This window comes from Nomascus leucogenys, chromosome 14, assembly GCF_006542625.1.
Source record: "Nomascus leucogenys isolate Asia chromosome 14, Asia_NLE_v1, whole genome shotgun sequence".
NCBI lineage: Eukaryota > Metazoa > Chordata > Mammalia > Primates > Hylobatidae > Nomascus > Nomascus leucogenys.
Window position 1 is genome coordinate 33,292,081 of NC_044394.1, and position 17,756 is coordinate 33,309,836.

The 17,756-nt window shown below is 35.0% G+C and overlaps 1 protein-coding gene across 1 annotated transcript in view; it reads left to right on the forward strand.

The window, feature by feature from the left end:
* APLF (aprataxin and PNKP like factor) overlaps positions 1–16,992 on the forward strand; it is a 107,941-nt gene extending 90,949 nt beyond the window's left edge. The window contains exons 9-10 of the mRNA XM_003262483.2: positions 4,245–4,291; positions 14,659–16,992. Coding sequence (XP_003262531.2) covers positions 4,245–4,291; positions 14,659–14,861 — 250 coding nt within the window. The 3' untranslated portion in view covers positions 14,862–16,992. The remainder of the gene's footprint in view (positions 1–4,244; positions 4,292–14,658) is intronic.
* Positions 16,993–17,756: the final 764 nt, after the last annotated feature.

Here is a 17,756-nt window from a genome sequence, read left to right on the forward strand (position 1 = left end):
CAACTCAACTAGTTTCTTGTGGTCTACATTACAGTATTTTACCTGTCTTTTTATGTAAAGAGCAAGTTCTAGGAAAGGATGGAAGATTCTCAAACAACTTTCCCCTTCTAACGCAGGTGAAAACCTGTACATTTACCTGAACATTTTTTCCCATTTTTAAAATATAAAATTTCACATTACATTTTCTGCTCTTCCTTTTTGGAATAATTAAATGTAACACTTGTTTCATAGTTATTTGTTCATTTATTCTGAAATGACTTGCCTTTTCCTAAGTAAGATGTGAGGTTGGCGGATGTAGATGGTGCACGCGAGTGCAACTGGGAATGTTTTCCAGGATAATAGAGAATGAGGAGCTACCTTCTGAAACTTTAAGTTGAACCCCACTCCCCCACTTTGTGATACTCTCTTTTCACTTTCTCTTTTTAAAAAGTTACTCTCCTTTTTAATCTTTCTAGCCTGACAACTGATGTCAGCAGTTGTTTAATCGGTATTTGGTGCTTAAACCATACTTGAGTCTCTAACTCCTTAGGTTTCATTACTGTACTTTATTTAAAAAGCCTGACATTTAGTTACTTGAGCATTTCTAAAGCAGCTTTTGAAGTAGCAAACAATTAAGACCGTATTTAACTTTTCAATGATCCTACTTAACTGTTAAGGGCATAGCAGGAAAAGAGAACTGCTTGGTACCTGAAGCAAACATATATTAAAAGAAGGAGGAAAAGCCTTAATCTCAAATGATTATAGATAGATAATAACAGTAAGACACCCATATAGAATGTTAACACTTGAAAAATCTTGATGAAGCTATATGGAATTTCAGTGTACTAGTCTTGCCTGCTTTTTAAAGTAGGTATGAAATTTTTTCAAAATAAAATGTTACTGAAAATAATCTCAAATGACTAGTAACCATTTTTTCTAAAGTAAAGATGAAAAATATCTTTGGTATTAATGTTCCCCATTTTTATCTTTCTCCGTTCCTGATGCCCAGCATTAATTATACTTTAATAAAGACTGAATTTAATTAAGTCAGTGACCTGCACCAGCATGGTCAGTAGGAAAGATCGTCCCACAAATCATCACCATAGCTTTGTTCATTTGCAGCTGTCTTCATCACAGCTAAGTTGCCCAGCTTATTTGTTTTTCAAGTTTAAATTTCTTTTTCATCAAAAGGTCAAATTTGGGTTAATTATGCTAAACACACAATCTTGTATAGAATCTTTTTTCCACTTTTCAAAGCTGTTGAATTAGGACCTTAATTAACTGTGGAGTTACACTTTTGCACTGTGTTTAATGCTCACATTGTAGGAAAAGTTACCAGAAAGAAGAGAGATTAGGGATTAGTGTTACACTGACACAAGGGCTGGCATGTAATAAGTATTCTGTGACTGTTTCTTGAACTAATAATGAAGCAATCAAAGGCTAACATTATTTATTTACCACCTACCAAGCCCTTAGATTAAAGACTTATTGTGCATTATCTTATGAGTCCTTACAACAGTTTCTTGTGAGTATGGGGTCTGTTGTTATCCCCCTTTTACACATGGGAAAACTGAAGCTCAGACAGCTTGCAGGGAGGTGGCTGAGTTAGGATTCTAATGGGGTCTTTCTGACTATAGTCACTAACCTCATACTTTGAATCATAGCATTTCTACCTATAGAATGTTTACCTCGTTTGAGAATCACTTCATAAGAAGGAGGGTGTTTGGTTGTTCGTTTAAGGAGGATTAATTGTAATTAATCTTGGCTGAGGAGAGAGGATCACTCTTTTCTTGGTTTTTGAATTAAAACTGTTGTCCAATATGATAGCCACTAGCCACATGTGGCTGTTTACATTTAAATATGAATTAACTAAATACAATTTAAAATTCATTTTCTCAGCTTTATTACCCATATTTCAAGTGCTCAACAGTCACATACAGTTAGTGGCTTTATTGGACAACACAGAGCAAATTTCCCTCATCACAGAAAGTTCTGTTGGATAGCATTACAAAGACTCCAGGGTTATCAGTTGAAACTCTTGAAAGTAACGCTAGTTAAAACCTATCTCGGAAAATAGATTTCATGATTGTCACAGCTCTCAAAAGCAATAACACTCTATTTTTCTTGGTTTTGTCAAGTAATTTAAATTTATGTATTTATAATTACTTCCCTATTGCCCAACAAATTACAATGGAGGGACAGGAAATTAGGATGGGCTCAATGACCCCATACCTGCAGTCCTAGCTGTACTCAAGAGGCTGAGGTGGGAGGATCACCTGAGCTCAGGAATTTGAGGCTGCAGTGAGCTATGATTGTGCCCTGCACTCTAGCCTGGGTAACAGAGTGAGACCTGTCTCTAAGATAGATGGATTGATGGATGGAAAGTGAGATAGATAGATAGATAGATAGATAGATAGATAGATAGATAGATAGATAGATAGATAAAGGAAGTTAATATTTGGAGCAAATATAGTAGGCAATGCTGGAAACAAGAAGACAAATATTTTTCAAGCAGATGGTTCTATGTTGTTAGAAATTATTGATTTTACTTTGTTTACTAATATCACAATAGTATCGAAGGCACAGGAAAAAATATATTTTTAAAGTATAATTTTTATGAAATATTTTAAACACACTATACTTTTTTAAATGGTGAGAAAGCAGTTGGGTATATTTTTTTACAATAGACTCATAAAGGAATTTATAAGTGGAACATTTAATCACCTGATTATTTCAGAGATATTTTAAGAATGTAGTCCATAATTTTGCCTGGACGTCTGTCTTAATATGGTCGTTACCCAAGTTGGAAAGCACAAACCCTGGGCGTGAACTCCATCCCCTTAGGCTCACATTGCTCATCTGTCACCTGGAGGAGGCAAGTATCTGCTCTGAGATAATTCCTAGTACATATTTACATCCTATGACTCATAGACTAGGTTCGGGGCCAGAGATCCACTTCCTGAGACTGGCCATTTTTCTCCATTGCAGTAGATGTGGAATTATAAAGTTGAATGGGAGGATTTATAGAAAAATTTAAAGTCATATTTTACCTGTTATATAATTTTTTAATTGTCTTACTTGCCCTATTGAAAAGAAAAAAAAATGAAGAACAAGTTATTTAGCCTGAGAAAGAGAAGATTTAAGGTTTGACTTAGTTCCTGTGCCCTAGAAGATATATTATAAGGAGTATTTCCTATCTTCACAGAAGATGTTCTTATTTTTCAGTGAAGTAAATGATTCTTTAATGTCTACCTTGCTTCTGCCCCCAGACTCTGTCTCCTTAGGGGCAAGAATGTGTATCTGGTTAAATATTTTATCCTCAGTGCCTGCTTAGAGCCGGAATATAGTGAAACATTCACTTGCTGAATGAACAAATGAACATTTGTCATGTAAAAATAATCACTCCTGATACAGGTATATTCAAAAGTTGTCACCTTAGCACATATCTGTTGTTAGTGTACCCCAGCTGTGCTTTGTCAGTTCCCTAAGAAAGGGGTACTAGTGGCTCCAGTGGCGCAATCAGTTAGTGTGTGGTACTTATAAGAAAGGGGTACCAGTCAGCTTGGTCATGATGAATCTGTTGCCTTGGATTTTACTACTGGGACATTTGGAGAATGTCTTGTACATATAGGGTACCCAAACATTTGTTTAACTAACAGAATAATAGAAGGGATCATAAGTATGTATAATCAAAAATAGATCTTCAAACACTTTGTTTGATTCCAGAAGGTTTTTTTTTGTTTGACTTCAGAATATGTTATCTGAATTTATCAACAAAATTAACTTTTGTGTTTTTTCATAACAAGTGATTGGTGTTCTTTTGAAAGAATACTGTTTTCTTTAGATTCAAGAAGAGCCTTAGAATTTTTTAATACTGTATGCACATACATACTTAATACATATTTGATATTTGTGTCATGAGTTTTGGATTCTATTTTATATTTGTATATATGTGATACATGACAGTTTAAAAATATGATATATTTTGGAAATATATATTTTGTCTTTTCCATCTTTCTAGAGTATAATCTCTTGAGGTAAGAACTTTGTCTTCTTCATCACTCTATCTTTGCATCTAGAAATGTGCCTGGCATGGAGTAGGCACACAGGAAATATTGTAATTAAACAACAAATGCTTTTTCATAAGAGGCCTGTTGGGTCCTAAGTTTATTTGTAAGTTAGTCAGTGTTCTAGTTTAGTGTAAATAATCATCAACTTTTAGTAATTGGAAGACTAGCTCTTTTATTTTTGCATTCTTCTTTCAGGAAGAATCCCCAGCACAAGATAGAATATAGACATAGTATGCTTCCAGGTAAGTAATTTTACTTCAGAAAATTCAAAATGAAACCTTTAAATGATTCTCCTGTTAAACCTAGTTTCCAGTTATTATGAAAATATTTTAAAATCTCTGCTTCTGTGAATTTGTTGAATTACTGATTTTAATGATTTTTCATATATTAAAAAAAAAAAACACAACTGCGACCCTTTTATATAGCAAATGCTTTCCCCATTGTCCACAATATATATTTGCCTTGTATCTCTTAGGATTCTTTTGTTTACCAGTACCTGAAAACAAAATCTCAAACTGGCCTAAATGATAATTGACTTCTATAACTAAAACATCCAGAGCTAGGGCTGGATTTAGATAAGCTATATTGCTTTGGCTCATTAATAATGTCAATAGTGTCCCCAAAGACCCAATTTTTTCCTTCATTCTGTCTTTAGAGGGGTCATTATCATCCTAAGGCTGGCTCCTCTTCCAGTGAGGGACTTTATGTGTCCTTATTCAGCTGGGACGATAATCACCCGTAAAGAGCGTAAACAACTTTGACCCTTATGATTCCTAGGAAAAATCAGAAAATTCACTTTTTATCACTGGATTAGATCACAGTCTAAACCTTGATCCAATCACTGTGGCCACTGATTAGTTTGTACCACTCCTGAAACCAGAATGGAGTCACCTTCATCAGAACCACAGCCATCTCCAATAAAAGCTAGAGCTTTGAGGAAGGTAGGAGGGGGGAGAGACACCAGAGAAGCAACCATCAAACGTCCTTCTGTCCTACTTACCTCAATCTGTTTTACCTTCTGTTTGTTATGCTTCTAAACTGTATTTTTCTTCTTTAATAAAATCTGGCTTTTTCATATCATTCATATAAAACAGAGGCTGAATCAGCACATAATATTTCTGCTCACAGAGTGAGAAAATAAAATGCATACTATTAAGGCTGTACTCACTTGCATTTATATGTGCATACAAACAGCTGACTTGTAATCAAGTAAGTGATGAAAGTAAATGATTTCACTATAAGGGAATTCCATTTGACATTTCTTATTGAAACACACTTTAGTGCTTTAGTACTCCAGACATAAAAATATTCCCTTTATCTGAGCTAACATAGTATGGAGGTTACATGTTATATATTATACTTTCTTTACTGTGGTCATATCTCATGGTGTGGCAGTTATGGTAGTTTAATAAAGTCTTCCTTTCTAGCAATAATGTAATTGTATTTGATTCAAAGTACATATTGTTGACAAATTGTAGCATTGTCCCATGCAAGAGCATTTGACACATTTATATAACTTTATAGAAATAGGAAATATTTATCTAAAAACTATGACTACACATCATATAGCATAGTTAAAAATATCTGAATTTTTGTTGAAAAATTTCTTGAAATTATTGAAGTATTTTTTGAATGAAGAACATGTTTTAGGACAATTAACTTTTTAAAGGAAAACTTTATTGAAAAGATCATTTTTAATAGAAGTATAGATATTTTAAAGGAATAAGTTTAAGGCTATAGGTTTAGTCTTACATTTTTAATGTACTTTCAGAAGTTGCTATGTGGCAATATAGTCAGAACATCTCTTACCCTACGAAATCTAAAAATTGGGGATTTTGAGTATTTCAGATATTAAATGTTGAGGTATCATTGTATTTTTCTGATTTAGAGATACCTAATACAGAATTCTAACATACTTGTTTTTCTTGTATCCCAAATCATTAAAATTTAACAGTACCCCCAAATCTTAATCTCAGCTATGTATTGATTCATTTACTCACACATTCACATATTCCTTTGTTTAATGTCTTCCATGTGAGCAAAGCTACAGAGAGATGAGAGCCGGCTCATAATTGTGGTTATGGGAACCAGCTCTGGGTCTCTCCTCTTGCCGTGAGATGCTCTGAAATCTCCAGGGAAAGGGAGGGAGTACTTTCTGCTGGGGATTATCAGGTAGACTTGATATGAGAATTTTAAGTAAAAGTTGGCCTTTAAGATGGTAGGATTTCAATCACCTTTGTTTCTTTGCTGTGTGGGAGGTTGGTATAGGACATCACAGGCAAAGTGAGTAATAGATCAATCAAAGACATCAAGGTAGAAGTGTTGTAGTTGGAGTTAGCAAGTGGATCGTTTTAATTGATGTGGAAAGTCTCTATAGCTACTGTGAATGATGCTAAAAGGGTGTACTGAAGCTAGATTATGGAAGCTCTCAACAGCCAGACCAAAGACATGGGCACTTTGGCAAATAATGATGAGCCAATATTTTACCAAAATCAAGCTGGCGATAAACAGTTTGAATTAGAGAAGGGGAAGCCTGGAGATTAGTTAGGTAGAATGAAGGGCTAGAACTAGGGCGGCCATCATGAACATGGAGAGGTTGGATTGGATACAAGAGGGATTTTTGTAGGATGAATCAAGAGGATTTACCAACTAATCAGTTGGCTGTGATATGGGGATGAGGTAAATGAAGTCAGGATGACTCAGGTTTATAGTACACATTATCAGGAGACTGGAGAAGACACATGATAGAGAATAGGGTGAACTGGGGAGCTTTGTCGTTTTTGCTTTCATTTAAACATGTTGAATTTGAAGTGGGGGTATCATAAGAACATATATAACAAGATAATACAATTATTAATATAGTGCCAACATTAAAATAACTACATTAAACTCTTACTCTTTAATTTCTGATTTGTAATACCCCTAAAACACTTTCATCTATAGGGTTCTTCTATACATGTAACAGTTTATATAGTGCATTCTGTTTCTTGTAGGTTCAACTCCTGTCATTTGTTACGTTTCTTGTATATATAATTGGTTTAAAATTTTATTTAACTCTCCACACTTTTTCAGAGTGCTACAATTTTTGCACAAGTTATTGAATGCAAAGTAACCAGTACCAGGAAGATTTTGTTTTATTCTTTTTTTATTTTTTATTTTTTTAATATCTTTTTTTATTATACTTTAATTTCTAGGGTACATGTGCACAGCGTGCAGGTTTGTTACATATGTATACATGTGCCATGTTGGTGTGCTGCACCCATTAATTCGTCATTTACATTAGGTATATCTCCTAATGCTATCCCTCCCCCCTCCCCCTACCCCACAGCAGGCCCTGGTGTGGGCCTGTGTCCTTCCTGTGTCCAAGTGTTCTCATTGTTCAGTTCCTGCCTATGAGTGAGAACATGTGGTGTCTGTTTTTTTGTCCTTGGGATAGTTTGCTGAGAATGATGGTTTCCAGCTTCATCCATGTCCCTGCATAGGACATGAACTCATCCTTTTTTATGGCTGCATAGTATTCCATGGTATATATGTGCCACATTTTCTTACTCCAGTCTATCATTGTTGGACATTTGGGTTGGTTCCAAGTCTTTGCTATTGTGAGTAGTGCTGCAGTAAACATATGTGTGCATGTGTCTTTATAGCAGCATGATTTATATTCCTTTGGGTATATACCCAGTAATGGGATGGCTGGGTCAAATGGTATTTCTAGTTCTAGATCCTTGAGGAGTCGCCACACTGTCTTCCGCAATGGTTGATCTAGTTTACAGTCCCACTAACAGTGTAAAAGTGTTCCTGTTTCTCCATATCCTCTCCAGCACTTGTTGTTTCCTGACTTTTTAATGATCGCCATTCTAACTGGTGTGAGATAGTATCTCACTGTGGTTTTGATTTGCATTTCTCTGATGGCCAATGATGATGAGCATTTTTTCATGTGTCTGTTGGCTGCATAAATCTCTTCTTTTGAGAAGTGTCTGTTCATATCCTTTGCCCACTTTTTGATGGGGTTGTTTGTTTTTTTTCTTGTAAATTTGTTTGAGTTCTCTGCAGATTCTGGATATTAGTCCTTTGTCAGATGAGTAGATTGCAAAAATTTTCTCCCATTCTGTAGGGTGCCTGTTCACTCTGATGGCAGTTTCTTTTGCTGTGCAGAACCTCCTTAGTTTAATTAGATCCCATTTGTCAATTTTGGCTTTTGTTGCCATTGCTTTTGATGTTTTAGACATGAAGTCCTCGCTTATGCCTATGTCCTGAATGGTATTGCCTAGGTTTTCTTCTAGGGTCTTTATGGTTTTAGGTCTAACATTTAGGTCTTTAATCCATCTTGAATTAATTTTTGTATAAGGTGTAAAGAAGGGATCCAGTCTCAGCTTTCTACATATGGCTAGCCAGTTTTCCCAACACCACTTATTAAATAGGGAATCCTTTCCCCATTTCTTGTTTTTGTCAGATTTGTCAAAGATCAGATAGTTGTAGATGTGTGGTATTATTTCTGAGGGCTCTTCTGTTCCATTGGTCTATATCTCTGTTTTGGTACCAGTACCATGCTGTTTTTGTTACTGTAGCCTTGTAGTATACTTTGAAGTCAGGTAGCATGATGCCTCCAGCTTTGTTCTTTTGGCTTAGGACTGACTTGGCAATGCGGGCTCTTTTTTGTTCCATATGAACTTTAAAGTAGTTTTTTCCAATTCTGTGAAGAATTTTATTCTTTTTTAGCTGCCTCACCTGTTGACAACATTTAAAGGAAATTATCATCAATATTTTATCTAATTATTGGGGTCCTCCTTTCTGGCCTTTATTATTATGTGATATGTATTATTCTAGGTCATTGATACCATTTGTGAAAATTTAGAATGTTCCACTGATGGCTACTTTAACGTTTCTCTATTTCTACAATTGTATACATGTATGTGCTTATATATACTTTTTAATTCAGAAGTTGAAACTAAAAGATCTAGAAAGAAAACTGTTAAGGAGGCTTAGTGGGATTTACATGAAATTCTATAAACTGCTGCTTAATGTGTGGAAAGCTAAGAGAATATGGAATATGAGAAAGCCTGATGCAATGGAATTATAAAAAGAAATGAACTTTATATATAATAAAGTAGATCAGAAATATACAAATGCTAAAATATGAATACCAACTAATTGCTTAGTGCATTTTAAAAAATTAGTCTTTAATAGTGAAATGAAGCATTACTAAAAATGTTTGTTCTTGTAGATATAGTAAATTTTCATCTTTAGGAATATTGAGGCAAAATATTTATTTACTTAATAAAAATTAACATCCTAATTAGTCCTAAGATTTAATAGAAAGTAAAAGAAAATAAAACATGAAGAATTATCAATGTTAAGCTATTAATCTGCTGTGAAGCACCTGTCATCTTAGATCTAACACCAAAAAACTATTGGTAAAAGTCTGCAGTTTGGCTGGGTGTGGTGGCTCATGCCTGTAATCCCAGCACTCTGGGAGGCCAAGGCAGGAGGATCGCTTGAGCCCAGGAGTTCATGACCAGCCTGGGCAACAGAGTGAGAGACCACATCTCTACAAAAAATAAAAAAAATTAGCCAGTTGTGATGGGGACACCTGTGTCCCCAGCTACTTGGGAGACTGAGGTGGGAGTATCACTTGAGCCCAGGATGTCAAAAATGTAGTGAGCCATGATTGTGTCACTGCACTCTACCCTGGGCAACAGAGCAACACCCTGTCTCAACAAAACAAAACAAAACACTGCAATTTGCAAAGATTTTTCTCCATGCAAAATCAACATTTCTTCTGGCATGTATGTCACACAGTATATACTCTACAGTAGTTTGAAGACTTAGTTCTTGGGATAAGAACTAATGGTGAAATTTTAAATTGTAAAAGAAATGTCAGAAAAACATTTAGAATTGTCATTCTCATATTATAAATTCCTCTGCATATATAAAAAAATCAGAAATTACCACATTCTAATCCCATAAATAATATGTTGTTTTAAACATGTTAAAGAGTTTATTATTTTTTCTAAAAGTTATTTTTCATCACCATGGTAGTTCAGCATTACCCATCAGTGTTTACAAATCAGTGACAGCTTATTTCTCCAGTGCTGGCTTCAAGTAGTCAAGCTGTCAATCCCTGTCCACATTTCATTTTACTTCACTGATTTGTAGAGAAAATGAAGGTTCCTGTTGTGGCCTTAAAATTAGAACTCTGGAGTTAGTTGTAATCCTAGCACTTTGGGGGACCAAGGTGGGTGGATCACCTGAAGTCAGGAGTTCAAGACCAGCCTGACCAAAATGATGAAACCCCGTCTCTACTAAAAATATAAAATGAGCTGAGCATGGTGGCGGGGGCCTGTAATCCCAGCTGCTCAGGAGGCTGAGGCAGGAGAATCATTTGAACCCAGGAGACAGAGGTTGCAGTGAGCCGAGATTGTGCCATTGCACTCCAGCCTGGGCAACAAAGCGAGACCTTGTCTCAAAAAAAAAAAAAAAAAGTAATTTCCATTAGGTTAAGTGACTTGTTCATTGTCATGAGCTCATTTATAACACAGATAGTTGGACTTCTAACCCCTGGTCTAGTCCTCTTTCTCTTAAATTGTGCTATTTTAAAGAGACTTTTTGTTGGGTAAGATGTGAATGCACATTATCACATAATATGTCCTAATGATATTTCAATAGACAGTTTCCTTTCAGATTCAGAAATCACTTAACAGCTTTACAATAAAAACAGATAAAAAGCCGGAACAACTTCAGGTTCTCATAGACAATCAAATGAGAGCAGCAGTAACTAACAGGAAGAAATTTATAAGCATTCTAGGCAAAAATAGAGAAAAGACTTATTTCTTTCAAGTTTACCTGGACTTAGAAGTGTTAACCCAAATTAAAAAAAAAAAAAAAAAAAGCTTTCTAAGATAAATTTACTTGGGAATATTGTAATGAGAATACGTGTGTCATTGTAAAAATCAGTATTCAGAGTATTTTCCAGGTAAGTAAAATTTAATTTTTTTTTTTGGCCCAGTTACACTGAAAGGCAGAATTGGATATTTCTCTAAAAACACCTTCAGACTCTACCAGCAATTTTTTAAAAAGGGAAGTCATCTAGGTAGCATTTGTTTTATATAATATTTAAAGTTATTAATTGAATTTTCCACTGTATAATCTATTAAATAATTGGTCCCACAAAGATAATCACATGTCAGCATTTACAACCCTGTTATGAAGGATCTGTGTGACACCACTAACAAAGGACACAGAGCTGAATTCTAGAGCTGACTTTGTGCTCATGTCATGACTTGGCTCTTCAAGGGTTTTCACTTAAAATATAAAGTACCTGTTCCATGTGAGTTAAGGTGGATTAAATTTGGCTGCTAGCCACGTTGAATTCTGTTACAGATGGTTTTGTTAGATTCTGGACTTCCTGTTAGAAGAACATGAATGTGTAAAGGTAAACATAAAATGTAAGTGATGATAGATATAAACTTTTTTCTGAGTAAACAAACAAAATTCTTCTGATTAATGTGGTCTTACTGCCTCAACAAACGAGGCTTCTTAATAAGTTGCTAAATATTTCCAGGATTCACTGAGGCTTCATTTAGCAGAATTAAAGTCGTTTATGTAATTTATTATATTGACTGGCAGGCTAGTGATCAAAAGTGTAGGCTAAAATAAGAAGGGTTTCTGTAAAACTAAAGATGTTCAGTAGTTGATTTGCAAATTGTTCATTTATTCATTCATTGATATATTCAAAAAATATATTTATTAAGTGCTCCCACATGTTAAGCGCTGTTGTCTGAGCTAAGGATACAGTAGAAACAAAGCCCTGCTCTTGCAGAATTGTACACAGATGGGCAGTGCACACATAAGCAATTATTTGATGTCATGTGCTGATAATTAGAAGAAAAATAAGCTGCGTAGGAGGACAGAATAGCAAGGGTGTGTACATGGTATGGGGAATGCCATGTCAGATAGGATGGTAAAAGAAGCACTCCGATAATTTGACATTGGAGCCAAAGCTTGGAGGAGGGAGCAAGCCAGGTGATTATCTAAGGAAGAATATATCAGGCATTGGGAATCAAGAATTTAAAATCCCTGGTGATGACCATGCTTGGACTGTTCTAGGAATAGCAAAGAGCAAATAGAATTGGAACAGTGTGAGTAAACAGAATGGCATAGGATGAGATCAGAAAACTACTAGTGGGCTAGTTGAGTAGAGTCTTCAAAGCTGAGACCTGTAAATAAAGACTTTAGATTTTATTTAGAGTGAGACAGAAAGCCATTAGAAGGTTTTCTGACTTTTTTTTGTGAAGAATAGACTAGAATGGAAGCAAGAGAGCCAGTTAGGAGGATATTGTATCCAGGAAGAAAATGATAGTATTGGGGCCAGGGCATTAGAGTGGATGTGATGAGAAGTGGTGGATTTACTTTGCAGGTAAAGCTAACAGGATCTCTTGAGGTATTAGATGTTGGGTTCTCGGTAAGGGATATTAAAGGATGACTACAAGATTTCTTGCTAAAACAACTAGATGGTTGGATGATTAGAGAAGTCATATATTCAAGACTGATAAATAGAATGACCAGATCTGGGTGAAGCAACTAAAGAGTTATGTACTGGAAATGTTATATTCCTGGTGCCTGTAAGTCATCCAAGTACAGATAATGCTTAAGTATCCAGATAAATGAGTCTGGAATTCAGGGCAGTAGGTCAGGGCTTAAGATGTGAATTTGGGAATTTAGGACATAAGACTGGATGGAATCATCTAAGGAGTGAGTTAGAGAAGAGGTTCCAGCTCTAAAATTTAGAGATTAGGATGATGAGGAAAATCCAGCAAAGAGAACTGAGAAGGAGCAGCCAATGAAGTGAGCAGAGAACCTGGAGTTGTTTCACCTTTATATCTGTTTTTCTTGTAAAGCTGATAAGTGATTTCTGAATCTGAAAGGAAACTGTTTATTGAGATATCATTAGGACATGTTATGTGATCATGTGCATTCACATCTTAGAAAAAAAAGTTATGTGTATAAGGTACTTCCAAGAGGAAAATAGACAAAAACAGAGATATTGATGTTCTTTCCTTCTCACTCCCTTTCCCGACTGCAAACTGCTTTCCAATTTTTTAAAAATGCATTTTATTATTTTAAAAATATGGGTAACTGAGATTAGACATAAAACATGCCCTCAAAATGTTTACAGAAGCTGTATAGATATATGTAATGCAAGATTTTCCTTAAGGAACTGGTAAGCTTCCTACTATAATGAGAATTGGGCAAGTTATTATATTGCCTTTTTAGCCTTGGCTACCAAGAATCTTGGGGATAAATTCGATGCTCTATTTTTAATAATTGTGTTAAAAATTGAGGTTATCATATGTATATTCTGCTTTTTATGTTTTTGGTTTCTACCTTTATTAGCATTTTATTATTATAAGCTGTCTCAAATCCTTTCTGGAATGAGTACTGATATTAAGAAAAATATAAATGTATTGGGCTATAAGAGTTAAAAGGACAGATATATTACTTCCTTTGTCATTTTTCTCATTTTTCCCAATTCATTGACTTTATTTTTAAAATTATAACTATGTTGTATGTGAACATTTTAGAAAAATGTTAACCAAAGTATATACTAAAGTACAGACATTAATGTTTTTAACCTATACATTTGCTGTTCATTAGGGACTGTCCTCTGCCATTCAGATTTCTAGATAAAATCTTCCTAATTGTTTCTTAAATGTTCCACACTGTCCTAGAGTCTTTCACTGCTTTATTTTAAAGCAACTCTGTAGCTCACTGTGGAAGGAGTAGGATCGGGGAAGAAATGAATTTGGAGACAGAAGAATTCTAGTATTATAATATTACTTAGAAATCTGTAAATTCTAATGTCTATTATTATGGCAATCCTAGTCTTATTGAAACATGAACTGTAAGAATATCTTAGACCTATAAAACTAAACTTTCCAAAGTATCTAAGCTCACGCCCTGATGCGTCAGGAAGCTTTTGCTAGGTTTGCTGTGATAACAAACATTTCTAAATTTCAGTGCCTTATAACAATAAATACACTTATTTAAGTGTATTTCTCCTTATTGCAGCTGTGAATTGGCTGTGGCCCTGTGCCATGTGTATTCTCATCCTGGAATCCAGACTGAGGGATCAGCCTCTATCTGGGACATGCTATTCTTGTGGCAGAGGGGAAATGGCAATAGCAGAACCAGAGAAGGAGTCTTAAAGCATCATTTTGGAAGTGACACACACTATTTCCACTCACATTTCTTTGGGCAATCACTGAGAAGTAAGGAAGTATAATCATATCACAGGAAGGGGCAGTGAATAATTGGGACAAAAATACATTCTACCACATGGGAAGATGGGATGTTGTGAATATGATTATGAGATTAAGGAACCATTATTATTAATCTCATGGGTCATTTTAGTTTCAGGAGCCTCATGGTAGGAAAAGTTAGAATAATAAATAACAAAGCATCATTTTAGTGCCCTTTCCAGAAATTGGTAGTGGTAAGCTGTGCATTAATAAAATTAATTCTCTGGATGCAGAAAGACATTTTATAGGTAGATGTCTGTCATCCCAGGTTGAGTGGCGATTGATGTGTTGTGTACCAATCTTTGGTTTTGCAGCGAGAAATGTTTTAGATGAAGATAATGATAATGTTGGGCAACCCAATGAGTATGACCTGAACGACAGCTTTCTAGATGATGAGGAGGAGGACTATGAGCCAACAGATGAAGATTCTGACTGGGAACCAGGAAAGGAAGATGAAGAGAAGGAAGATGTGGAAGAGCTTTTGAAAGAAGCAAAAAGGTTTATGAAAAGAAAATAGTAACTAACTTCTGTAGTCATATATGCCTTACATTTACTTTTTCTTTGTGGGAAAACATTTATGAACTAAGGAGGTACTTAAGTGACAGTTATTTTCCTTCTTTTGATAGTTAGTGACTTTTACTACTGACTGTTTACAAATGAGACATTGAAACCTCAGCCTTCAGTATAATAGATGGAATTTTTTGTTGCCTTGCCTTTTCTTTCCTACTTAAAGCATCTGGAAATAGGAAGACAGAGAAGGTAGAGTAAAAATGGATATTTTTTATGTACTTTGTATATTGGTAATAAAAAGTAAAAGCCATAGGTTGCACAAAACTTTGGTCTTTTTAAATTTTTTTCCAAAGATTATGGAGTACTCTGCAAGTATAACCAGGCAAATTACATGAAAACATGCCTCTTTTCATTGTTACTGAAGTAATTCTGTAAGCAGAACCAGGCTTTAAAAAATGCAGCCGTTACATAATGGCGGTTTTTTTCTAGTACCTTAGATGTGAGCTTTGCAATTTCACTTACTACTTTTATCCTTCAAAACTTGGGAAGATTGGTTCCAAATGGGTACTGAAAATAGATTCAACTAGGCTGTAGAAGAGAAATGTTCACCATGCAGGGAATGTTATTTTGTGTTCCACATCTGCAATTTACTGTATGTTTGAATTTAAAAGTAAAAAAAATAAAAAAACTTGACTTTTTTTTCAAACTAAAGTCCTAGCTGATTATTTTAACTCTCAATGTGCTGTCTTTATATTAAGAATAGAGAAATGACATAACTTTCTCAAATGGCATTAGTTTTGCCTTAGTTTTTTTGACCTCAGATGAAAGTAGCAAGTTGTTTGCCAGTTGAAAGTTCAAGATTCTGGCCTCCCATATCAAGAAGAAACCACTTATTCTCCAGTTTTATGAAGTATCTTTCTGTATTTCTGTTCTGAAACTACTTTAAGCCCTATAATGCTCGTCATATTAAGTGACTTTGAATTGTTAAAATGTAGTTTAGAATCTTTAATAACAGTTGGGTTGTGTACACAGAGCAGGAGATATTTACTGAAATCATAAATCACTAAGCCAAAAGAATCTTTGTTAAATGCTATTATTTTCTACTCTAAAGGAACCTAAAAATTTATATCTTAAAAGATCAAACATATTTATAATATTATTTTCTTATTGCTTTAAAATATATCTCCCAGTAATTGTACAATATTTAATATTTACTTAAACTGGAACAAGAATAAGATAAACATTTCTCTAGACTATTACCTATTATTCTGATTTTTATCTCTTACTGTTATTTGGGAACTATTTTTCCCCTTATAATGCCCCTTTGGCCTTGGTAGTATAACAAATCTACGAATGTAATATTTAACTTATTCTCATCCCTGTCACTAACTTAATCCTTGAAGTGTTACTTAATCTACTCCTAGGTATATACCGAAAGGAATTGAAAACATTTCCACATAAAAACTGTACACAATGTCAATAGAAGCATTATTGTTAACAGCCAGAAAGTGTAAACACCCAAATGTCCATCAACTGATGAATGGATAAGCAAAACGTGGTATATCTGTGCAATGGAATATTATTTGGTCATAAAAAGGAATAAAGTACTGATACATGCTACAACATAGATGAACCTCGAAGGCAAGTAAAAGAAGCCAGACACAAAAGGCCACATACTGTATGAACTCATTTATATGAAATTTCCAAAATAGGCAAATCCATAAAGACAGAAAGCAAATTCGTAGTTGCCAGGGACTTGGGGAGGAAGAATGGGGAGTGACTGCTAATGAGTATAGGATTTCCTTTTGAGTGATAAAAATGTTCTAAGATTAGATGGCAGTGATGGTTGCACAACTCTGTAAATATATAACAAACAATGCATCGTACACTTTCAAAGGGTAGATTTCATTGCATGTGAACTATGTATTTCAATAAGTCTGTCATAAAAAAGGAATGCAAAGGGTAATACCCGTCTTTTAGAAGGAAAAAAATATTTACTATCAAAGGATATTCTTGGTAGTAATGTAATAGTTCACGGTAGCTGCTTTTTAGGATTCAGTTTTAATGCAACTTTCATAATCATCCTGAAGACACTTTTGATTATACCTATTGTATAAATAAACGTATAGCTTAATTGACTGAAGTGTAATTGGACTGTGTTTAGATCTGTGTTTTCCAAAACAGAGGGAAAACCGGTAACATTAGGCTGTCAGTGGTCTCAAGAGCACCATTAACAAAGCTTGATTTTTTAAATTAATTGCTGTTCTATACAGTGGATAAGAGCCAATTCTCCCTGTCATGGTGTTCATGGAACTTAAACTATATCCCAGCCTCCTTTGTCATGGTAAAAATTATCATATATACATTTCTCACCTATGTGCCTAATTTTAAAAGCAAATATTTTTTGGCGAAACTTTTGAGGGGGGATGGGTTTTCTAGGACCCTGGGAAACTGGAGACCTGAAGAGTTCTGGGGGACACTTGAACACTGACTTTGGTGTTTTCCCCCGGTTGAGGATGGCCCTATTGATACTGAGTTTCTAGAACTAGAGGATCCTAAACATTCATTGTAATGAAAGCAGATAGATTGTGAGCATAATTATTCCAGAATGTTGATGTAAAGCTGAGAGTAAATGGATAGTTTCTTACAACTAATCGTTCAGTGTCACCAGCACACCTCACTGAGGGGGAAGCTGTCCACCAGCACGCTGCATCCAGCCCTGCTCTGTGAGGCCACCTCATTCCCATTCAGTCTCTTTGTTGGCTAGGAGTCCGTAATGGTGTGTGCATGTTGGGGAGGGGGATCTTTGCCTGCCAATCTATAAACCTAGCCTACAAAGCTGCACCTCTACAATATGTACTGAAAGTAAAGTGATAAAGAATAATTATGACTGAGATTATTG